The following is a 25,755-nucleotide window of genomic DNA, read 5'->3' on the forward strand; positions in this document are numbered from 1 at the left end:
TACCAAGACCAGACAAAGACACTATTAAAAAAGAAAATTACAGGCCACTAATATAGATGAATAAATCCTCAAACCATAGTAAACCAAACTGAACAATATATTAAAAGGATCATAAACCATGATCAAGTGGGATTTATCCCCAAGGATACAAGGATGGTTCAATGTCCACAAATCAATTAATGTGATACAACACATTAACAAAAGATAAAAATCATAAGCATCTCAACAAACACAAAAAAGCATTAAACAAAACCCAATATCCACATATGAGTAAAAAAAGAAAAAGCTCTCAATAAAGTGAGTACAGTGGGAACATACTGCAACATAAAATAGGCCACAGATAACAAACGCACAGCTAACAGCAGACTCAACAGAGAAAGTTGAAAGCTTTTCCTCTAAGATCAGGAATAAGATAAAAATGCCCAATCTTGCCACATTTATTCAAGTAGTATTGGAAGTCTTAATCACAGCAATTAGACAAGAAAAAGAAATAAAAGGCATTCAAACAGGAAGAAGCAAAAATGTTACTATTTTCAGATAATGTAATATTACATATAGGAAAGTCTAAAAATATCACTAAAAATCTTTTAGAACTAATTAATAAACTTGGTAAAGTTGAAAGATACAAAATCAGTATTACAGTATTAACGTTTGCTAATGTTAATTAGCATTTGTTAATATTAATTAGTATTTGTTCCTATACAGTACTGAGCTAACAGAAAGAAATTAAGAAAATAATCCCATTTATTGGGACCTAATCAAACTCACAAGCTTTTGCACAGCAAAAGAAACCATAAAAAAAAAAAAAAAAGGACAAACAACACAATGGGAGAAAATGGTTGCAAACGATGCAACTAGCAAGGGCTTATCTCTAAAATATACAAACAACTCACACAACTCAATAACAACAACAAGAACCCAATTAAAAGATGGGCAGAAGACCTAAACAGACATTTCTCCAAAGAAGACATACAGATGGCCAGTAGGTACATGAAAAAATGCTCAACATCAGTGATTATTAGAGAAATACAAATCAAAACTACAATGAGGTACCACTTCACACCAGCCAGAATGACCACCAGTAATAAGTCTACAAATAACAAATGCTGGAGAGGGTATGGAGAAAAGGGAATCCTCCTACACTGTTGGTGGGAATGTAAACTGGTACATCCACTATGTAAAACATATGGAGATACCTCAGAAAACTAAATATAGAACTACCATATGATCCAACACTCCTACTCCTGGACATATATCTGGACAAAACTATTAATTCTAAAAGATACATGCACCTCTATGTTCACCACAGCACTATTCACAATAGCTAAGATGTAGAAACAACTTAAATGTCCATCAACAGATTGTATGGATTAAGAAGATATGGTGCATATATATAATGGAATATTACTCAGCCATAAAAAGGAACAAAACAATGCCATTTGAAGCAACATGGATACAACTAAAGATTATCATACTAAGTGAAGTATGACAGAAAGAAAAAACAAATACCATATGATATTGCACATGTGGAATCTAAAATATGGCACAAACGAACCTATCCACAAAATAGAAACAGATTCATAGATACAGAGAACAAACTTGTGGTTTCTAAGGGGAAGGAAGGAGTGAGAGGGATGGGCTGGGAGCTTGGCATTAGTGGATGCAAACATTACATTTACAATGGATAAGCAATGAGGTACTAATGTTCAGCACAGGGAACTATATCCAATCTCTTGGGATAGTCCATGATGGAAGATAAAAGAAAGATAATACAAGAAAAGTCATATAACTGCATCACTTTGCCATACAGCAGCTATTGGCACAACATTGTAAATCAACTACACTTTAAAAAATGTAAAAATAAAAAAGAAAACGGAAATTACCAAATTATAAATAAAGAATTCAGAAGATATTACAAAATAAACATTTTTTATTCTTTTTCAGCCACCCGCACATCATTTGGAAGTTCCTAAGCCAGGGATGGACTCTGAGCTAGAGCTGCAACCTATACCACAGCTGCAGCAATGCCAGATCCTTAACCTACTGTGCTGGGCCAGGGATCAAACCAGTGCCTCCACAGAGACAAGCTTGATCATTAACCCACTGCACCACAGCAGGAACTCTGTAAATTTCAAAATTATAATTCTAATATATTAGGTATAGCTAAGTCTTAAATTGTGACTAGGAGTTCCCGTCGTGGCGCAGTGGTTAACGAATCCGACTAGGAACCATGAGGTTGCGGGTTCGGTCCCTGCCCTTGCTCAGTGGGTTAACGATCCGGCATTGCCGTGAGCTGTGGTGTAGGTTGCAGACGCGGCTCGGATCCTGCGTTGCTGTGGCTCTGGCGTAGGCTGGTGGCTGCAGCTCCGATTCAACCCCTAGCCTGGGAACCTCCATATGCCGCGGGAGCGGCCCAAGAAATAGCAAAAAGACCAAAAAAAAAATAAATAAATAAATTGTGACTAAGTCATCAATAGACAGCAAACACACAGAAAGTTCACTGTTATTTGCACTGCTACTATGGGAAAAATCTATTAATGCCTAAGAGAGAATGAAAAAAGATAATTTTTTAAGTTGCCAACTAACTTCTAAATCTTTGAATTAAGGCACCCAGTCTGCTGATTAAAGCAGAAACTCTAGAAGGAAATCTAAGTTATATGCTACCAATAACAAGCCAGCATAATTGAACAAACTTAAATATAAGGTACTGTAATGGAAGTTTGCAAAGATAAGGATTTTATTTCTGTTTTGTTCACTGCTCCATCTTTAGCATCTAATATTATTATCGTAACTTCCTTATTCTCAAGTTTATTGCCTGTCTTCCAGAGTTTCTGAGAGATGTCCCTAGTACCTAGAATCATGCCTTGCACCTTGTAGGCACATGATAGATACTGAATAAAAGCTATAGAAATTCAAAAAAATCCCATTTATAATTGCATCAAAAACATGAGCTAGGAAAAAAATCCCATTTATAATTGCATCAAAAACAATGCCAAGAAAGTGAGACACCTGTACTCTGAAAACTGCAATACATTGATGAAAGAAATTGATAACAACACAAATAAATGGAAAGATATACTATGTCCATGGATTGGAAAAATTAATACTGTTAAAATCTCCATACTACAAATTCAATGCAATCCCTATCAAAATACCAATAGCATTTTTCACAGAACTAAAACAATCCTAAAATTTGTATGGAACCATAAAAGAACCCAAATAGCAAAAACAATCTTGAGAAAGAAGAACAAAGCCAGAGTTATCACCCTCTGTGATTTCAAACTATGCTACAAAGCTATCATATCAAAACAGTATGATACTGGCACAAAACCAGTCATATAGATCAATGAAACAGAATAGAGAGCCCAGAAGTACGCCTATCCTTACAATCAAGTAACTGATGACAAAGGAGGCAAGAATATGCAGTGGAGAAAACAGTTTCTTCAATTAATTGTGTTGGGGAAATTGGACAGTTACATACAAAATAAACAAACTAGACCATTTTCCTACACATATACAAAAATAACCTCAAAATGGATTAAAGATTTAAATGTAAAACCTAAAATTATAAAACCCCTAGAAGAAAACATAGCCAATAAAGTCTTGACATTGGTCTTAGCAATGTCTTTCTGGATCTCTCTCCTCGGGCAAGAAAAAAAAAAGAAAGAATAAACAAATGGGTCTAATCAAATGAAAAATTTGAAAGAAGCAGAACAAAACCACAACAAAGGAAGCCAACAACAAAACAAAAACACAACCTATTGAATGGGAAAAGATATTTGTGAATGAAATATCCAATAAGGGGTTAATAGCTAAAATATACAAAGAACTTACACAACTCAATATAAAAAAAAAAAAAAAGCAATTTGATTTTAAAAACGGGCAGAGAGCCTGAACATTTTTCCAAAGATGACATGCAAATGACCAACAGACTCATGAAAAAATACTCAAAATCACTAATTATCAGGGAAATGCAAATCAAAATCACAATGAGCTATCACCTTGAACCTATCAGAATGGCTATTACCAAGAAGACAACAAATAGCAAGTGCTGGCCAGGGCAAAAGGAAACCCTCATACATTGTTGGTGGGAATGCAATTGGGTGCAGTCACTGTGGAAAACAGTATAGCGTTTGCTCAAACAATAAAAACAGAACAACTAGAAGAGCCAGCAATTCATTCCTGGGTTTTTACCTGAAGAAAACAAAAATACTAATTTGAAAAGATATATGCAACCCTATGTTCACTGCAGTATTATTCACAATAGCCAAGATATGGAAGCAACCTAAGTGTCCATCCATAAAGGAATGGATAAAGATGTGGTATATATATATATATATATATATATACACATACACACAATGGAATATTACTCAGCCATAAAACAGAATAAAATCTTGCCATATACAACAACAACAGGGATGGGCCTAGAGGGTATTTTGCCAAGTGAAATAAGTCAGACAAAGAAAGACAAAAACCAAATATTTCACTTTTATGTGGAATCTAAACACCAAAACAAAGGAACGAACAAAACAAAATAGAAAAAGACTCACAGTTACAGAAAACAAACTGGTAGTTGCCAGAGGTAAGGAGAGTTGGGGAATGGAAGAATCAGGTGAAAGGGATTTAAAAGTACAAACTTCCAGTCATACAATAGATAAGTTATGGGGATATAATATACTGTATAGCATAGGGAATATACCTTTACATGGTGACAGATGGTTACTATGCCTAACGTGGAGATCATTTTGTAATGTATATAAATGTTGAATCACTATGTTGTTCACCTGAAACCAATACTGTATGTCAATTATACCTCAATAAAATTTTTAATAAATAAAGAAAAACATAAGAGATAAAAGGGAGAGAGAGAGGAGGCTGGCGGCCAGGTTAGTATTATATTCAGCAAATATATTCCTTTTAGTGCTAAACCTAATCAAATTAAATTTTGTAATCATATATCATTACATATAATACCTCAAAAAAATAAAAGAAAGCTATCTACTGCACATTAATCAAAATTCTGGTTCAGCAATCATATAAGAGAGCAGGTAAAATGAGAGCATCATAATTAAGATTCAATTTGAATAAAATATATTCTTTTTAAAAAAGATGAAAGAATAAAGTGACATGAGAATAGTCACAGGAAATAGATTCTTCTCAGATTAGGAATCCAGAGAGAGAGAATGGAATGAAGGAAAAGAACTTAGGAAAAAAAAAAAAAAAAGATTCATTTTGGAGAGCAGATCTACTCATGTGCCAAATATGTACATACATACATCCTTTAATACTTTTTTCCATTTTCTATTATTTAAGTTCTTAAATAGGTAAAAGAAAGGAAAGGGGGAGGAAGAGAAGAAGTGAAAGAGTAGGGAAAGAAGGAGAAGTGGAAGGAAGGAACTAACAATGGTTCAAAGCTAAAAATAAAGACTTGATAGTAAACTCACAGAAACAGAATTTAAATGAAGTATACAATGAAGTCACCTATAAAAATGACAGTAACAAGATCAAATTAAACAAGAAAACGAAATTATAATTCTCAAGAGTAAAATAAAGTTGAGATATAGTTTATGATCTTTCTAAATAGGGAAAAAATTCCAAAGAGCAATTAATAACTACAGACCTAGAAAAGGTAGGAATACTAGAATAGTGTACCCCAGAAGGAAAAAAAAAAAAAGTTTTTAAATATGTTACAAGCTTTGTAAGGTCAAAAACCACATTACATTCATGGCTTTATTCCTCCTGATGTTTACACATAAGAGTTACTTAATACATTCTTTTCAGTGCATGATTCGTTTATATTAGAGCTAATGTTAATTCTCTCCAGAAGAATATCTAAAAGTAGTGCTGCAGGAAGCCAAACCAGAGAAACCAGCAATGGTTTTTCTATAATTATGACATCAGGAAGAAAAAATCGGGGTCTCAAGTTTCTAAGGAAAAATAAGTTTAGATTCTTAAAGGTATTTACTGCCTAAATATTAATAAATGCTTAAGAATGTCAATAAAGGGAATCACACATCTATTCTTTTTTTTTTTTTTTTTTTTTTTTTTTTTTGTCTTTTGTTGTTGTTGTTATTGTTGTTGCTATTTCTTGGGCCGCTCCCTCGGCATTATTGTTGTTGTTGTTGCTATTTCTTGGGCCACTCCCGCGGCATATGGAGGTTCCCAGGCTAGGGGTTGAATCGGAGCTGTAGCCACCGGCCTACGCCAGAGCCACAGCAACGCGGGAGCCGAGCCGCGTCTGCAACCTACACCACAGCTCACGGCAACGCCGGATCGTCAACCCACTGAGCAAGGGCAGGGACCGAACCCGCAACCTCATGGTTCCTAGTCGGATTCGTTAACCGCTGCGCCACGACGGGAACTCCCATCTATTCTTTTTTAATGAGAAAACAAATTTTTAAAAAAGTAACAGCAACAGGACTTCCCATCATGACTCAGCAGTAACAAACTTGACTAGTATCCATGAGGACTCAGGCTCCATCCCTGGCCTTGATCAGGAAGTGGGTTAAGGAACCTGCACTGCTGCGGCTGTGGTGTAAGCCTGTAAGCCGGCATCTACAGTTCCAATTCGCCCCCTAGCCTGGGAATTTCCTTATGCTGTGGGTGCCACCCTAAAAAGACAAAAAGAAAAAAAAGTAACAGCAACAGCTTTCTGCGAAATATCACATTTTAGACATATATTCACTAAGGTTATTTTAAAAGTATTTTTGAAAAGTTAATACCAGTTATACAAAATGCTGTAGAAATTATATTAACCTGGCCTACAGGCCAAAAATTTGTTTACAATTATTGGAAAGAAGTACAAATTGTAAAAAAATTTAAACTGATTATGAAAGTAGATGTTTCACTGCAAGTATCTATGCCTAATTTGTTTTAACATATTTAAACTTTTATATAACTTTTGATAAACTTCTACATTTATCAAAAGAGGAGGCTAATATTTCTGTAAACTGGAATCCTATTTATGAAAGATAGGAGGGGGTGGGATTCTTCCCACATAGCTCCACCAATTAGAAAACCTAAAACTATTATGGCTTATTTAGTACCCACAATCTTTGTGGATATTTACAAAAGGACTGACTTCTCAAAGGTCTAAATGTCACCCTAACTTTATAAACCAGGCTCCAATTCTGTTTATTTATAAGACTAGAAGTTACATTTTTTAAAGTACATTGTATATTGCAACAAAAGCCTTACAAACTACAGGCATACCTCGTTTTATTGTGCTTCATTTTCTTGTGCTTCAGAATTACTGAGGTTTTTTACAAAATGAATTTTTACAAATTGAAAGTTTATGGCAACCCAGCATTGTCAGATGATGGTTAGCATTTTTTAGCAATAAACTATTTTTAATCAAGGTACGTACATTGTTTTTTGAGACACAGTGCTATTGCACACTTAATAGACCACAGTATAGTGTAAATATAACTTTTATACACACTGAGAAACCAAAAAACTCCTGTGACTCACTTTATTGCTAAATTCACTTCATTGGGCTGGTCTGGAACCAAACCTGCAATATCTTTGAGGTATGCCTGTATATTATTATATTCCAGAGAAGCGAACAAAGAGGGAAGCCAATGCAAACTCAAAAATATCTTCTCAGGAGTTCCCGTCGTGGCGCAGTGGTTAACGAATCCGACTAGGAACCATGAGGTTGCGGGTTCGGTCCCTGCCCTTGCTCAGTGGGTTAACGATCCGGCGTTGCCGTGAGCTGTGGTGTAGGTTGCAGACGCGGCTCGGATCCCGCGTTGCTGTGGCTCTGGTGTAGGCCGGTGGCTACAGCTCCGATTCAACCCCTAGCCTGGGAACCTCCATATGCCGCGGGAGCGGCCCAAGAAATAGCAACAACAACAACAAAAGACAAAAAAAAAAAAAAAAAAAAAAAAAAATATCTTCTCACATGCCAGTCTTGGGAATGCTTTATGTAACTACTTAAAATAATATTTTTTAAATAATGTACTATTTAATGATATCATAGTAATGGTTTCACTAGTAATCTAGCGATATAATCTCAAAAAGAAAGACAATGTTATTATATAGCAGTAATTCAATTTTTTTTCTCATTTCTCAATTATTTTCTTCTCTTCCTAATTAAAGGTGCTATTTTAGAAGAAACTCAAATCTGACAAAAATCTTCATTACTTCAAAAATCATAAAAATTTAAGAATTTTCATAATAGTGAATATTCCAGCAGATTCTTACTTCAATAGGGAAAAAAAAAAAAAAAAAAAAAAAAAGCCTTACAAAATACTGGTGAAATCACTTAACTTCAAAAGATTAAAACTAATTATATATTTAACCTCAATGGATAACATCTTTACTTATCAACATATTCCTATAAAATCAAAATGAAATATATTGCCATCTACTTCAAGTCATATCCCAAATTACCAAATAGAAATTAGCATAAAAGCAGTCTACATAAGTTTTTACACACCTCTATCACACCTTTGAACTCACTTGGGTAAATATGGATCTTTCCAACAGCAGCAGCAGTTTCTACAAAGTTATTTACCTTGTCCAGGCCTTGGAGTTACAGCTACTCCAGCAGATGGCGGCTCAAACTCCTGTCAAATACAATAATGTTATTACAGTGACCTACAACAATATGCAATTTATAATAAAACAGTAGTGATATCACAGCCTTACCTTTGCTTTCTTTGAATCTGGATCAAACCTTTCAAGAATTAATTTAGCCGTTTTATAAGTTTCTTTTTCCATGACTTCTTCAAGCTGCAAATACAAAGTTCCATAAATTGTTACATGTTAAAACACACATACATTATAAGTCCTATTCAAAAAGTATTCAAGCACAAGGCTTAAAATAAATAGCACATATTATATACAGGTAGCATGAAAGACTTCCTATATTCAAGTAATTAAAATCCAGATTTTAAAATAGCTTCTAACCGCTAATATGTTACTTGCATTTAACAGCTTTACTGCAAGGAAATACCAAATATTGCTAATTGTTTATGTATAATGAGGAGAATAATTACATGCACCAACTTCAATAATGGAATGTGCAAAAATCTATCAGCCATCATTATTGGAAGTTATTAGACATGACAAGCAAATGACAGGCAATTCCTCAGATTTATTTCCTCATAGCACTTAATGCTATTAATTTAAAGAAGGTCGTTAGCCAAGAGCTTTACAAAATAAAATCTCTGTGCCAATTAACTGCTGTCAGCATCGATTTTAGATTATTTATTAGCAGGAGCAATTAGCTTGCTGAGAAATGCAGTGAAAACCCACTAACTGGGAGAACAGCCATGCTCTCTCATGGAGTTTGCTCAAATGACTTTAAAAGCTGAAGCTCCCCTTTTTTAACTTAGATTCAAACAACTTTAGAGGGAAAAAACTGTACATAATAAGAAGAAAAAATTTTACTGAATTCTATGCTCATATTAGGGACTGTAAATAAAGCACTTCATTATTACAGCATTTTGTTTACAATGCACTCAAGTCACTTTATGGCTTAATATATGGGTTTAATTTAAAAAGTAAACACTAGTAAAGTATCATTTTAGCAGTTATAGCCCAATATCAGAAAAAGTTTAACTTTAGTACAAGACAGTCATAGTTATGAATAAACAGCTGATGTATAGAAAATGCTTTTGCAAAACTTGGAAAAGGATCTTTTCAGTGACCACCGACAGCCACTTAGATTCATTAAATGCCATGTTTATTCCAAAGAATATTTGTTTTAGAATGCAAAGCAGAGCACATTTAACAAGTTTAAATAGTTTAAAATATGCTGCTACAATAGTAGTTAATAGATTTCTCATTAAGTGAAACTAAAGCATTTTTCTAATTATTTCGAAATAATGATAGAGTCTCAAAACAAGTGCAATTTTCTGATGTAAAGAAAATGTAACATCACTTTAGAGTTGGTGAAAAACTGGGGATGGGGATAGAGAGTGGGTAAGATAGGTCGTATCCCCAAATCAACATAATCTACATAAAATAGCAAAGAACTAAATCCTTGATTTCTACAAATTAATTTTTGATTGTCTAGAACAGTGTTTTGTTTTTTGGTTTTTTTTGTCTTTTGTCTTTTGTTGTTGTTGTTGTTGTTGTTGCTATTTCTTGGGCCACTCCCGCGGCATATGGAGGTTCCCAGGCTAGGGGTCCAATCGGAGCTGTAGCCACCGGCCTACGCAGAGCCACAGCAATGCGGGATCCGAGCCGCGTCTGCAACCTACACCACAGCTCACGGCAACGCCGGATCGTTAACCCACTGAGCAAGGGCAGGGACCAAACCCGCAACCTCATGGTTCCTAGTCGGATTCGTTAACCACTGCGCCACGACGGGAACTCCTAGAACAGTGTTTTAACAATAGAATTTTATGTAATGATGGAAGTGATTTATATCTGCACAATACAGTAGCTACAATGCCATATGTGATGACTTAAAATATTGCTTGTGCAACTGAGGAATTGAATTGTAGCTACTTTTATTCCACTCCACATAATGTAAATTTAAAAAGCTACATGGGGCTAGGGGCTACTGATTTGGACAGCACAATTCTAAAGTGAGACCACTGCTAGGCTTAAAAAGAAGATCAGATACAACTGTGATTTTTTTTTTTTCCATCTTTTTAGGGCTGCAACCACTGCATATGGAGGTTCCCAGGCTAGGGATCTAATCAGAGCTGTAGCTGCTGACCTACACCATAGCCACAGTAATGCAGAATCTGAGCCACATCTGCGACCTACACCACAGCTTAAGACAATGCTGCATCCTTAATCCACTGAGCAAGGCCAGGGATTGAACCTGCATTCTCATGGATGCCAGTCGGATTTACTTCTGCTGAACCATGACAAGAATTCCAATACAACTGTGATCTTTAAAACAATACACAAAACTCAAAACCAAAATGCGACTTTACCAAACAAATGCCATTTCTAGTAAATCATTCAGCAAGTATTCGTGTTTATGTCTATGTGCATGTAAACTATCTTAAATAAAATCATTGTAAAAAGCAAAATACACAAATCCATTCTCTTTTTCTTTTGCACTTGCTTTTTTTCCCACATAACAGCTTAATTAATACATTTATCCCACAATACTTTAAGTGAATAATCTGTTTTATAAATAGACATCTGATCAGTGGGAAAATATCACATCTCTACTCTTAATTAGCTGTAGAAAGACTGAGCAAGTTTGTCAGCCTCAGTTTCTCCTTTTGTAGAGCAGAAACACTAATACTTTCTCATACCATTGCTGTGCAATTTAAATAATGTAGGAGAATCTACAATAGTACCTAATACAGAAACACATAACCTTCAATGATACCTCAATTATTCAGAATGGGTCTGAAACAAGCAGTGTTTTCAAATATCCAACATATCAATATCAGGATTCAGGAATGAGAAACTGAATTCTTAGAATTCCCTAACTTATAAGTTACTCTGTATTCTTCACAATACTTTATACATTTTAAAAAATGAATGCTATAACAAGGAGTAAATTGTTTTTCTGTGATATGGTTATACTAAAAGCTTCAGAGTTTTTTTAATTTAAAAAAGAGTATACTCAACATGTGGTTGCTTATTTATTATGAATCAACATCATTTTGGTGAGATTATATATTTTAAGAACATACAAAAATTATTTCTACTTGATTGAGAATTTCATTGAAAGGACACTAAATGAAGGGAACACTAACACAAAATAAATGTCAATTTTTTTATTTTGAAAAGATAATTCTACATTTAAATTAAAATTCTTGAAATAAAGTTTTAAAACATGCAAAGTGCTATTAACTGCCCTATCCAACATTCTTGATCCTTGCTTCATAACAAATATTCCAGATGTAGAAAATTTTCTTTCATTTTGCATTGACTTTGGTCAAACTATTAAGAGTATGCCCAAAAGCATCTTCAATTCACAGCACTAGGGTTCATGTGGCATCATTTAAACTCATATTTTTACAATGATGAAAATAGTCTTCTTACCCAAGTTTTGGTTTTGCTATTGAAATCAATATTGTTTTTACTAATTCAGAGTCTAAATTATTTTATGATTTCATACAGGAGTATTTCACAATAACAGTAACATCCCTCTATATTTCTTCTGTTAAAGTATTTACAAAGATTGACAGCCTATAGTGAATATCCAAACACTGGAAAATGCCAGCAAACTAATTAGGTAATATGAAAATATAACATTTGAAACTTATAGTGAGGTTAACACAGAATCACATGCTAATATTGCCAAATTAAGGATTTTCTTGCCTCCAAAATTTATTTCATGGACTATCACAAGGATTTTGTATAGTATATACTATGTATATAAACTTAACTAGTATTTATTTGTAAGAATAACTCACCATTAACACAGGGCCCATAAAAACATACTCATAGCATAGCCACAAAAGCAAGAATGACTGACTAATTAGGATGTGCCACTTCTTTTCTATGTGCTTCTGTCCTGTTCCCTAAAATGTCCACATTAACCTCTAGCCCAGCATGTCAGCATTTCCTGCTCTTGCTTTCAACTGACATTAGTGGATTCCTTTGAACCAGTAACATCTGCAGTGACTGTTAAGCTTTAACTCTCAGAAAATTATAACACTTGTTCCCATGCTCCCAATTTCTCAACAAATTTTTCTCAGGACTTGGAAAAAACATAAATTTCCTGAGAAATGCCAGAAAGGAATTATCACATAGAAATACCTGTACTTATCTGAAAAAGTATAGTATTTTCATGAAGCCACTTAAAGAGGTCATTTTGATTTATGTTTTGAGGAATTTTGATTTTGAATAGTGGTTTTTTTGTAAATTATCTCTTGAATAGTGATTTTTGGCCACGCCCATGCATGCAGAAGTTCCTGGGCCAGGAATTGAACCAGCACCACGGCAATGACCACACCAGATCCTTACCCACTAGGCCATTGAACAGTGATATTTTTTAAATTAAAAGTTTTTTTTTTAAGGACCGCAAAACATGTGAGAGGCAAAATGTACAAAAACTTGAGAGGTTTTTTAGGTAAAGATTAATTCCTAGTTTTATTTTAACAAGTAAATAGTTATATTAAGTGCTTAGATTTAAAATGTTGTTACTCATTTTCCTAAGTAATTTAACCTTTTAATCAATTTATAATTCATATTTATTGTTATAAATTCCATTTTCACAAATTAAAAATTACATTATAAATCCATCCAGATTAAAGAAATGCATCCTTGGAGTTACCACTGTGGCACAGTGGATTAAGAATCTGACCACAGTGGCTTGGGTTGCTGCAGAAGTGCGGGTTCGATCCCTGACCCAGAACAGTGGGTTAAAGGATCCGATGTTGCCATAGCTGCAGCACAGCTGCGGCTGAGATTCAGTCCCTAGCCCAGGAACTTCCATATGCCACAGATGGGGACATTAAAAAAAGAAAGAAAAGCATCCCTGAGAAAACCACCTTTAATAAAACATAAAGTAGTAAATACAATTTATATTCATTTTTTAGTAAAAAAGAAAGGTTAGGAGTTGGATGATTTTAAACTAATAGTTATTTTTCCTGCCAGCATTTTTGAAGCTATAATAGAGTTAAATTTCAACATTTATGAACAAGATCAGTTTTGATGACATTTTGCTTTTGCTCAAAAATTAATGTCTTTTTTTTTTTTTTCACCAGTACAATCATTAGCTAGCACTGTGCTCCTTCAAATTCACCCTTAACACCTATTGTTCTAAATAAAGTGTAAAGTTTCTCAAACAAAGCAGCTCTGTTAAGGAGTTGGGCAATAAAGGCCAGGGACTAGTTCCCAACAGCAACAGTACTATAATCAACAAGTCAATGAATATTGTGTTCTCTAAATAATAAAATGAGTTAGAGCAGCCAATTTGTTTTTCTTTAATCTTACTGCAAGAGAAATGCCATACTGAACTATTCTGTAATATTGATGCCTCATGAACCATTAGATATACAAAACTATTGGACCTTGAATTGAATTTCCCAACTGTCAGACCTAGATGGAGCATCTTTTATGCTGTGATTCCCTCAAGGGCTATTAAAGAAGTAAATAGCTTAGTGTGCCCTCTCACAGAATATTCCAAGTTCTCTCTGAAAGTTTCCCCCCAATCATATGTTCTCTAAGATTCTGCTCTCTGGTCACATGATGCCACGGACATTGAATCAGCATCTTATTTAGAAATTTTTATTCTTCTTTTTTTCCCCTTTTTTCTTTTGTTTTCCTCCTTGTCTATTTTAATCTATATTTCTTTATTTTGGTACAAGTAGGACTTGGCTCTGATCAATACTATCAGCTCTCCTTTTTATCACATCAGCAAACCAAACCAATCATATCACAATCTGTGTATTACTGAGAACTATCAATATTTCCTCATTTTGAATTTCTGGCTGTACCATAATTTGCAGAATTCCAGAAATAAAGCAAGATATATTGGGAATACTTCTATTTAGGACCATCAAAAAATGTCAATGCAATTTTGCCAAGGCATCAAACAAAAAATACAAGGAATCCTTTCAGAATTAAAGTTTCTTATCACATCATTGTAAATCAACTACAATAAAACCTTTAAAAATGAAAAAAAATAAAGTTTCTTTATTTTTTAAGGTACGTAAATCCCTCAAGACCAATGCCTTTTCTTTCTTTTTTTTTTTTTTTTTTGTCTTTTTTTTTGCTATTTCTTGGGCCGCTCCTGCGGCATATGGAGGTTCCCAGGCTAGGGGTCCAATCGGAGCTGCAGCTACCGGCCTACGCCAGAGCCACAGCAACGCGGGATCCGAGCCGCGTCTGCAACCTACACCACAGCTCACGGCAACGCCGGATCGTTAACCCACTGAGCAAGGGCAGGGACCAAACCCGCAACCTCATGGTTCCTAGTCGGATTCGTTAACCACTGCGCCACGACGGGAACTCCCCAATGCCTTTTCTTACCAATTCACAGAACGACTTCTAACATTAATCTCAACCTTAATAATTTTTATTAGTTCCTGACATAATTGTTACTTATTACAGGTTAAACTAAAATACACTGAATTGATTTTGCATCTGACTGAATTTCATTAAATAAGTTTCCATATAACATGATACTACCATCGATTATCATTTTTATACTTCAAAAATAATTATATGAAAAAAGTATAAGTAAATTAAAGTCAAACTTAACTTACTTATTAAAAATTATTACATATCAACTTCTAAATATCTAGAGCCCTTTTCCCTCTCTTAGTTTTGGCCTTTCGTTCTCCAACACATCTGAAGGATGCACTTAACTGGCCCTACAATAGATGCCCATGTGATCAGAATTGCTGACAGAAAATGGAAGAAACCAAAGAAAAAATATTCTCTCTCTCCTCTCTCCCTTTCTTTGGTCTTTTTTTTTTTTTTTATGTTAAATTTGTCTTTTACAACCAATTTTGATTCCCTCTCTCCTAGCTTTATCATGTCAAGAAAATCTAAGAACTGACACATGATGTTTGGTCCTTTTCTGGTCCTAATAATCAATCTGGATAACCACCTTCTTACCCCTCGGACTCAGGTAGTCCTCCAATATAATTATTCATTTACTTACTTCTTAGCTTATAGCTGATGTACTCTCAGAATCTCAAAAGTCCATCTTCTTGTCAATCATTATTAACTAGCAAAAATATTCATAATTTAACTTAACCATTAAATTGCTATCTAAAAACACACTTGTTCCTTGAAGAGTCATTACTTAGAACATATAAACATTATTCAGTTCTTAATTTATTAGTTTTATATAAATTAACTTTAAATAAAAATTAACTTACTATTTTTTTCTTCTGGGATTTTAAATCATCCAATGCTTCATCTAGAAAACAAGATTTAAACCAAAATAAATCAGATATTAAAATACTTAGATACAAGAAAAAAAAATGTTGAATGATGGACGTTAATTAAGCAGGGCCAAGAAAACATCCTCATTTTAGGATTTCTCACTGATGAGTACAGACAAAAGTTATCTAAATCTTTACGAATATATATTTCATATATTTGCCTATATATTACAAGCTCAGTAGAGGAAAAAATGGACTCTAAATAGATTAAAATAGCTTTCCAAATTTAAAAAGATATATTTTTAAATGTTTTCAGAAATAGTTTTATTCTTTCTCCTTCCTTTCAACATCCCACCCACATTAATTTATAAAATTAAAACCAAATCTTTTTATACATTGGTAATAAAAATGTTGTACTTTGTTTATAAGGAAAGAAGTATTTTATTAAGTTATCCAACTTCCAAGATATTGACCACTAATAAAGGAAACCTTTGAAAATCTATTATATTATACCTGAGGAGAGACTTGGAAGGGAAAAGAATACTAACTACTTTTCAAACTTTTCCAAGATTTGCCTGCTTTGTTAGGCTGCACTGGTGGGACATGAAGAATCACTTCAAAGGCTAAGATTTATGAATGCCCATATCTGCTTTACAAATTTATTTTAGGTTTCTAATTTTTCTTTAGAAATATTTAACTATTATAAATAGGAATACTATTCCAGGTGGAAAGAAGAAAGACTCACAGCTTGATTTAAACATTTTACCAAATAGGACTTAAATAATTAAGTCCTATTAATATTAATTAAATTAATATTTAATTAAATATTTAATTAAATTAATATTTAATTAAATTTTATAAATAAAATTATCTCTTCATTAAAGCTCTGGAGTAGCAAACATCTGAATACCCAATTCAAAGCATATTATTTATGTAAAAATCCAAAAATATACAAACTTATAAAAAGAAGATTTAACTACATTTTTTCTAAAATGTATTTAGTCTGTAACTTAACGTCTGTAATTTCAGACTTATTACTGAAAGAAAGAAAAAAGTCTGCAGACATTTTTAAAGAGAAGTTGGATAAGACCAAGCCAAATAGCTATCCTTTAGTGCAGAGATCAGCAAACTTTTTCTGTAAAAGAGCCAAACAGTAAATATTTTAGGCTTTATGGGCCAAAAGACAAAAATTGAGTCTGTACTTTTAAAGCAAAAGAGTCAACAAATTTCCATAAAACTTTATTGATAAAATTCAAATACACTATTAATTGAGTTCAATTTTTTGTAATATAGGTCTACCAATTAAAAGAATGGAATGATCTTCCTTGGGGTGAGGGATGACATTTCACTTGAGATTCAAATAGTGTTCCCTATCATCAAAATTGTTTGCAAAATGTTAACCTGTTAATTCATCTGTAATAAGATTTCACACATTATATTTTTGAAAATGTTTTTTTCCCACAGATAGGTGCTGCTGAATATTGAAATCAATATACAATACATGATTTTAACTGAGCATATTCATTGTGTAAAAGGTATGTATAAAAATCTTTGGATTCTTCTCTTAATATCTGCCTTTTGTCATGTCATTGCAAATTAATCACCTCCAGTTAAATGAATTTTGAAATATGGAAATTCCCTTTTTACTTGCATGAGGTCTAAAAAATACTGCTGGAACTGTAGTTTGTGCTCAGATAATGTATCTGCGGCAAATCTGTGTGGGAATGAAGATCTTGCTTCCTAACTTTTCAGAGCATTTTTTTAACATTACTTTTTAAAGTTCCCGTGGGGTGCAGCGGCTTAAGGATCCAGTGCTGTCACTGCAGTGGCTCGGGGTCACTTCTGTGGCGCTGGTTCAATCCCTGGCCTAGGAACTTCTGGGTGCTGCCAGCACAGCCAAAAAAAAGAGTTACTTTTTGTCATCACAATGCTATTTGTTTTCTAAATCACTTTACAGCAGTATTGGTTTTACATATAAGGACTGTTTTGTCTTGTGATCTTAGGTTGAATTCATTACATCAAGTCTGCAGCAAAAACATTTAATTTTCAAAGCCAGTTCAATCACAGTGATTGAAGTTGGTTCTTCTCATTCAGAAATATTTCAATCTGGCCCCTGAGCTCAAAACATCAATAAATTACACTGCTACCACTACTCCATCCAATTGCTGTGTGGGTCAAGATACTCAGCTTATATTTCTGATAAAAGTTCACATAACTGATGATGATTAAGTTCATGAGAGCAAATGAAGTTCCCCATTGACACTACTAGTTCAATAACACATGATAGGTTCAAATATGTTCTGCAAGTACCTGCTGTTGAATAACAGTGGATAACCACAGAATGTAAACACCTAACAATTTCATGAGCTTTGTAAATCAATCCAATTAAGCCTTTTCCTGCTTCACACATATTTTTACCACCAATAGCTATAAATACATCTTAGCAGATTCCACTTCAGGTTTTACTGAATTAGTGTTTATTCAATTTCTTTAAAAATATTCTCTCAGAGTGTTCTACAAAACTGTTCACAGAGGGTAATTCTTCAGTCACTTCAAGTTCAGTATTGACCCCTTAAATAAACTATAATTGGAATGTATCAGTAATATCTGGCAACTCATCAAGAACCAATGACAATCACCTGAAATCATGATTTTTTTTTCTGAGTCTTTTTAATTTTTTTCAGTTGACTTTGATTTTTCTGTCTCTATGAGTTTGACTACACTGAGTACCCCATATAAGTAGAATTATACAGTGTTTTGTCTTTTTTTTCTTTGTCTTTTTGCCTTTTCTAGAGTCGCTCCCATGGCATATGGAGGTTCCCAGGCTAGGGGTCTAATTGGAGCTATAGCGGCCGGCCTATACCACACAGCAATGCAGGATCTGAGCTGCGTCTGCGACCTACACCACAGCTCACAGCAAGCCGGATCCTCAAACCACTAAGCAAGGCCAGGGATCGAACACACAACCTCATGGTTCCTAGTAGGATTTGTTAATCACTGCGCCACGATGGGAACTCCTGATTTTATTTTTTTGTTATTTCCCCAATACAATTTTTTTATCTACTGTACAGCATAGTTGCACATACATGTATACATTCTATTTCCTCACATTATCATGTTCCGTCATAAGTGACTAGACATAGTTCTCAGGGTTACACAGCAGGATCTCATTGCTAATCCATTCCAAAGGCAATAGTTTGCATCTATTAAGCCCAAATTCCCAATCCACCCCACTCCCTCCCCCCCGCCTTGGCAACCACAAGTCTATTCTCCAAGTCCATGAGTTTCTTTTCTGTGGAAAGGTTCATTTGTGCCATATATTAGATTCCAGGTGTAAGTGATATCACATGGCATTTGTCTTTCTCTTTCTGACTTACTTCACTCAGAATGAGAGTCTCTAGTTCCATCCATGTTACTGCAAATGGCATTATTTTGTTCTTTTTTATGACTGAGTAGTATTCCATTGTGTATATATACCACCTCTTCCGAATCCAATCATCTGTTGATGGACATTTGGGTTGTTTCCATGTCCTGGCTATTGTGAATAGTGCTGCAATGAACATAAGGGTGCATGTGTCTTTTTTAAGGAAAGTTTTGTCCGGATATATGCCCAAGAGTGGGATTGCTGGGTCACATGGTAGTTCTATGTATAGATCTCTAAAGTATCTTCATACTGATCTCCATAGTGGTTGTACCAGCTTATATTCCACCAACAGTGCAGGAGGGTTCCCTTTTCTCCACACCCCCTCCAGCATTTGTTATTTGTGGACTTATTAATGATGGCCATTCTGACTGGTGGGAGGGGGTATCTCATGGTAGTTTTGATTTGCATTTCTCCAATAATCAGTGATGTTGAGCATTTTTTCATGTGCTTCTTGGCCATCCGTGTATCTTCCTTGAAGAAATGTTTATTCAGATCTTTTGCCCATTTTTCAATTGGGTTGTTGGCTTTTTTGCTGTTGAGTTATGAGTTGTTTGCATATTTTAGAGATTAAGCCCTTGCCAGTTGCATCATTTGAAAGTATTTTCTCCCATTCTGTAAGTTGTCTTTTTGTTTTCTTTTTGGTTTCCTTTGCTGTGCAAAAGCTTGTCAGTTTGATTAGGTCCCATTGGTTTATTTTTGCTTTTATTTCTGTTGCTTTGGGAGACTGACCTGAGAAAATATTCATAAGGTTGATGTCAGAGAATGTTTTGCCTATGTTCTCTTCCAGGAGTTTGATGGTGTCCCGTCGTATATTTAAGTCTTTCAGCCATTTTGAGTTTATTTTTATGCATGGTGTGAGGGTGTGTTCTAGTTTCATTGCTTTGCATGCAGCTGTCCAGGTTTCCCAGCAATACTTGCTGAAAAGACTGTCTTTTTCCCATTTTATGTTCTTACCTCCTTTGTCAATGATTAATTACCATAGGTGTCTGGTTTTATTTCTGTGTTTTCTATTCTGTTCCATTGGTCTGTTTGTCTGTTTTGGTACCAGTACCACACTGTCTTGATAACTGTGGCTTTGTAATATTGTCTGAAGTCTGAGAGTTATGCCTCCTGCTTGGTTTTTGTTCCTCAGAATTGCTTTGGCAATTCTGGGTCTTTTGTGGTTCCATATAAATGTTTGGATTGTTTGTTCTAGTTCTATGACAAATGTCACGAGTAATTTGATAGAGATTGCATTGAATCTATAGATTGCTTTGGGTACTATGGCCATTTTTACAATGTTAATTTTTCCAACCCAGAAGCATGGAATATCTTTCCATTTCTTTGTATCTTCTTTAATTTCCTTGATTATGTTTTATAGTTCTCAGCATATAAGGCCTTTACCTCCTTGGTCAGGTATATTCCCAGGTATTTGATTTTTTGGGGTGCAATTTTAAAAGGTATTGTTTTTTTGTATTCATTTTCTAATACTTCATTGTTAGTATACAGAAATGTGACCAATTTCTGAACGTTGATCTTGTATCCTGCTCCTTTGCCAAATTTGTTGATCAGTTAGAGCAGTTTTTGGGTTAAGTCCTTAGGGTTTTCTGTATATAGTATCATGTCATCTGTATACAGTGACAGTTTTACCTCTTCTCTTCCTATTTGGATGCCTTTTATTTCTTTTGTTTGTCTGATTGCTGTGGCTAGGACTTCCAGTACTATGTTGAATAACAGTGGTGAGAGTGGGCATAATTGTCTTGTTCCAGATTTTAGTGGGAAAGCTTTCAGCTTTTCTCCATTAAGTATTATATTTGCTGTAGGTTTGTCATAAATGGCTTTGATTATGTTAAGGTTATGTTCCTTCTATACACACTTTGGTAAGACATTTGATCATTAATAGATGTTATACTTTGTCAAATGCTTTCTCTACGTCTATTCAGATGATCATGTGGTTTTTGACTTTTCTTCTGTTAATGTAGTGTATGACGTTGATTGATTTGCATACGTTGAACCATACTTGTTAACCTGGGATGAATCCCACCTGGTCGTGGTGTATGATCTTTTTTATATGTTGTTGGATTCGGTTTCCTAAGATTTTGTTGAGAATTTTTTCACCTATATTCACCAAATATTCATCAAAGATATTGGCCTATAGTGTTTTTTGGTGGTATCTTTGTCTGGTTTTGGAATTAGGGTGATGGTGGTGTCATAGAATGTCTTTGGGAGTGTTCCTTCTTCAACCTTTTGAAAAAGTTTAAGGAGGATGGGTATAAGTTCCTCTTTGTATGTTTGGTTGAATTCATCTGTGAAGCCATCTGGTCCTGGACTTTTATTTGTAGGGAGTGTTTTTATGACATACTCATTTCTAGTGATTGGTCTGTTCAGTTGATCTGTTTCTTTTTGATTCAGTTTTGGCAGGCTGTAAGTCTCTAGGAAGTTGTCCATTTCTTCTAGGCTGTCAAATTTGTTGGCATACAATTGTTCACAGTATTCTCTCATGGTTTTTTGTATTCCTACAGTATCAGTTGTGACTTCTTTTTCATTTATTTTATTTGGTTTTTTTCTCTCCTCTTCTTGGTGAGTCTAGCCAGAGGTTTGTCAATTTTGTTTACCTTTTCAAAGAACCAGCTCTTGGTTTTATTGATTTTTTCTATTGTTTTTTTAATCTCTATTTTACTGATGTCCTCTTCGATCTTTATGAGTTCCTTCCTTCTGCTGACCTTAGGTTTTGTTTGTTCTTCTTTTCTAATTAATTTAGGTAGTGGGTTAAGTTGTCAATTTGAGGTTTTTCTTCCTTTTTGAGGAAATGAATTTCCCTCTGAGCACTGCTTTCGACTGGTTGTGTCTTCATTATCATTTGTCTTGAGTTATTTTTTAATTTCCTTCTTGATTTCCTCATTGACCCATTGGTTTTTTACTAGCATGTTGTTTAGTCTCCATGTAGTTAGTTTTTTCTCATTTCTTTTCCTGTGGTTGATTTCTCGTTTCATGCCATTGTGGTCAGAGAAGATACTTGAAATAATTTCCATATACTTAAATTTGCTGAGGTTAGCTTTATGCCCCAGTATGTGATCAATTCTTGAGAATGTTCCATGTGCACTTGAGAAGAATATATATTCTGAGTTTTTTGGATGTAATGTCTTGAAAATGTCATATTAAGTCTAACTTTTCTATTGTGTCCTTTAGGATCTCTGTTGCCTTATTTTCTGTATAGAGGATCTGTCCATTGATATGAGTGTACTCCCATCAATTTCTATGATTGTATTCCCATCAACTTCTCCTTTTATGTCTGTTAGCATTTGTTGGAGGTATCTGGGTGCTCCTATATCAGGGGCATATATATTGACGATTGTAATATCATCTTCTTGAGTGGATCCTTTAACCATTACATAGTGTCCTTCTTTGTCTTTCTTTATGGCCTTTGTTTTAGAGTCTATTTTGTCTGAGATGAGGATTGCAAGTCCTACTTTCCTGTCTTTTCCATTGGCATGAAATACCTTTTCCCATCCCCCCACTTTCAATTTATGTGTCCTTTGCTCTAAGGTGAGTTTCTTATAGACAGCAGTTTGAAGCTTTTTTGCTTTTTTATCCAATCTGCCACTCTGTGTATTTTGATTGGAGCATTCAGTCCATTGACATTTAAGATGATTATTGATAGGTATGTATTTATAGCTATTTTAAACCTTGTTTTCCAGTTGATTCTATGTTTCCCTTTTCTACTTTTCTTTTTTCTTTTTTTGGTTGGATGGTTTCCATTTATTTTATGCTTGAGAACTTTTCAGTTTTGGTGAATGTAATGTTTGGTTTTGATTTGTGGTTGCCCTGTTTTTTAAATATGTTAACCCCTTCCTATATCTGCTTGCTTTTGCCTGATAGTCATATAGGCTCAAACACATCATTAAAATTAAAAAAGAATCTATATTTTCTTACTTTCCTTCCCCACACTGTATGATTTTGATGTATTTTTTTTAACATCTTCATGTTTAGATCTGTATGTTGGCTTATTTAAGTGACTGCTTTCCAATTGTGGTTTCCTCCATCCTAATTCTTTTTTTCTGTTTTCTTTTTTTTTTTTTTAATTTAGAGAAGCTCTTTCAGTATTTCTTTTAGAATGGGTTTATTATTGCTGTACTCTTTTAGCTTTTGTTTGTTTGCTGGAGAAATTCTTTATTCCCCCTTCTATTTCAAATGATATTCTTGCTGGATAGGTATTCTAGGTTGCAAATTTTTTTCCTTTCAGCACTTTAAATATATCTTGGCACTCCCTTCCGGCCTGTAGCGTTTCTGTAGAGAAATCAGCTGATAGCCTTATGGAGGTTCCCTTATCATTAATGCTTTGCTTTTCTCTTGCTGCCTTTAGAAGCCTCTCTTTACATTCAACTTTTGCCATTTTTATTATAATATATCTTGGTGTGGGCCTGTTTGGGTTCAACTTGTTTGGGGCCCTCTGTGCTTTCTGTATCTTGATATCAGTATCCTTTAGATTTGGAAATTTTTCAGCCATAATTTCTTCAAATATATTTTCAATCCCCTTTTCTTTTTCTTCTTGTTCTGGAATTCCTATTATACGCAGATTGGCCTGCTCTATATTATCCCACAGGTCTCTTACATTGCTTTCACGTTTTTTCATTTGGTTTTCTGTCTGCTGTTCTGATTGGGTGATTTCCATTATTTTATCTTCCACATCACTAGTTCATTCCTCTGCATTATTCATTCTACTCTTTATTGCCTTTAGCTCAGTTTGTATCTCTGCAAAAATGAATTCTCTAGTTTTTCTTGGCTCCTCCTTATATTTTCTAGTTCCTTTCTAAAGGAATCTGCATTATTGTTCATACCCTCTTAATTCCTTCAGTATTTGCACTGTCTCCCTTTTGAACTAAATGTCTGTCAGACTGCAGAGGTCTGTTTCATTGTTGACTGCTTTAGGTGAATTCTCCTGTTCCTTTAACTGGGAATGGTTTCTGAGCTTCTTTATCTTGTGTTTTTCTTTTTCTGTGAATTTAGGGAAGCCAAACTGTAGTCTTGTAAGGCTACTTCTATGCAAGAATACCCCTTTGTATTTTTTGGGGGGGTTACTATTTATTTATTTGTGGTGTGGGAGTTTGAATATTTGCTGTCTCTTTCTTAAGTGTGAGCAGGCTGTTATTCCCAGGATGCTCGTTTCAGAGTGAAGGGGGCAATAGGCAGGGCCAGCAGTCAATGCCTGGTTGTTGGGCTCTCAACAGAAGCAAGGATCTGCAGGAAGGTGGCACAGGGTACTTGTAGTTGCAGGGCCCTGGGAAATGGTAAAACCTCCAGGCAGATCTTCAATGTGACCAGATCATTTGGCAGTAGCAGCAGCAGGGTGCATGAGTTCCCAGGAGAGTGAGAGCAACAACAACTTGTGTTCTATTGCAATGCCCTCCTCTGAGGTGTTGGAACTGCAGGTGGTGCCTGTTCAGGGACCCCTATTGGGAGCAGGCCATGACCGTCTCTAGAGTCAGCGATAACTGCAGTAGTTTGCCCCCACCATGTGTAGACCATGCATGAAGCAACCTGTCTCACTTAGCTCACATAGGAGGTGCTGTACAGGTTGCTCCTAGTTGCAGATCCTGGGAAGTGACAGAGATCAGGTGTGTGGGTACTGCCTGGAACATTTGGCAGTGGCAGCAGCAGGGCGAGTGTAGTCCTAGGGGTGCGAGAGCACCAACAGGTGGTGTTCGGTCATAATGCCCTCCTCTGTGGTGCCCTTGAAGTGAATGGGGCTGCAAGTGATTTTTGTTCCAGTATCTCCAACGGCAGTGGACCACATCCACCTCTGAAATCAGGGATAACTGTGGCGGTTTGCCCCCACTTCCTGCAGACCATGCAAGAAGCACCCTGTCCCACTTAGCCCAAGCAGGAGGTGCTGTACCAGATGCTCCTAGTTGTAGAGTCTTAGGAAAGGACAGTGACCAAGTGTCTGGGCGCTGCCCAGAGCATTTGGCAGTGGCAGTTGCAGGGCGGGTGTGTTCCCAGGGGAGTGAGAGCAACAGCTTATGCTGCTTGGTTGCAATGCCCCCTTTTATTCTTTTTTGCCAACCCCTGAGGTGACTGGGGTTACAGGGGGAGCCCACTCACAGGACCCCAGTGGTGGCAAGCCACGCCTCCCTCTGGCCTCTGAGATGACCACCGCAGTCTGTCCCTGCCACCTGTAGATCGTGCAAAAGACATCACATCACACTTAGCCCCCTGATGCTCTTAGCCCACACAAGAGGTGCCTGGCCACCAGTAGCCTGCACAAGAAGTGCCCAGTCTCCCCTAAACGAGCAAGAGGCTTCTCGCCACCCCATAGCCTGCGCCAGAGCTGCCCCACCCTCTAAGCCCACGGGCATGCGCATGCTCTGGTGCAGGGAGTTTCCTATGGTGGTCCACCCCTCCTCCCCTTGCCCTCTCCAAGAATGGCACCCTGCCTCTCCTGCGGATCTGGACCTTCTCTGGTGTTCCCTCTGCTGTGGTGTTCCACTCCCCAGCCCATGGCATACCATTCCCCCACCCATGGCACACTGCTCCTTAGCCCCTTAGGCTGTCCCCACACAGCCAGCCCCAGTCCTCTCCCCA

General features: G+C 35.6%; 1 protein-coding gene across 5 annotated transcripts in view; it reads right to left on the reverse strand.

Moving 5' to 3' along the window:
- LNPK (protein lunapark) overlaps positions 1-25,755 on the reverse strand; it is an 84,070-nt gene that overhangs the window by 29,822 nt on the left and 28,493 nt on the right. For all 5 annotated transcript variants that reach the window (XM_013984286.2, XM_005671972.3, XM_021074605.1 and 2 more), the window contains 3 exon segments: positions 15,765-15,805; positions 8,656-8,739; positions 8,522-8,573 (listed from right to left, as the gene is read on the reverse strand). In XM_013984286.2, coding sequence (XP_013839740.1) covers positions 8,522-8,573; positions 8,656-8,739; positions 15,765-15,805 — 177 coding nt within the window.

This window comes from Sus scrofa, chromosome 15 (genome assembly GCF_000003025.6).
Source record: "Sus scrofa isolate TJ Tabasco breed Duroc chromosome 15, Sscrofa11.1, whole genome shotgun sequence".
Taxonomy (NCBI): domain Eukaryota; kingdom Metazoa; phylum Chordata; class Mammalia; order Artiodactyla; family Suidae; genus Sus; species Sus scrofa.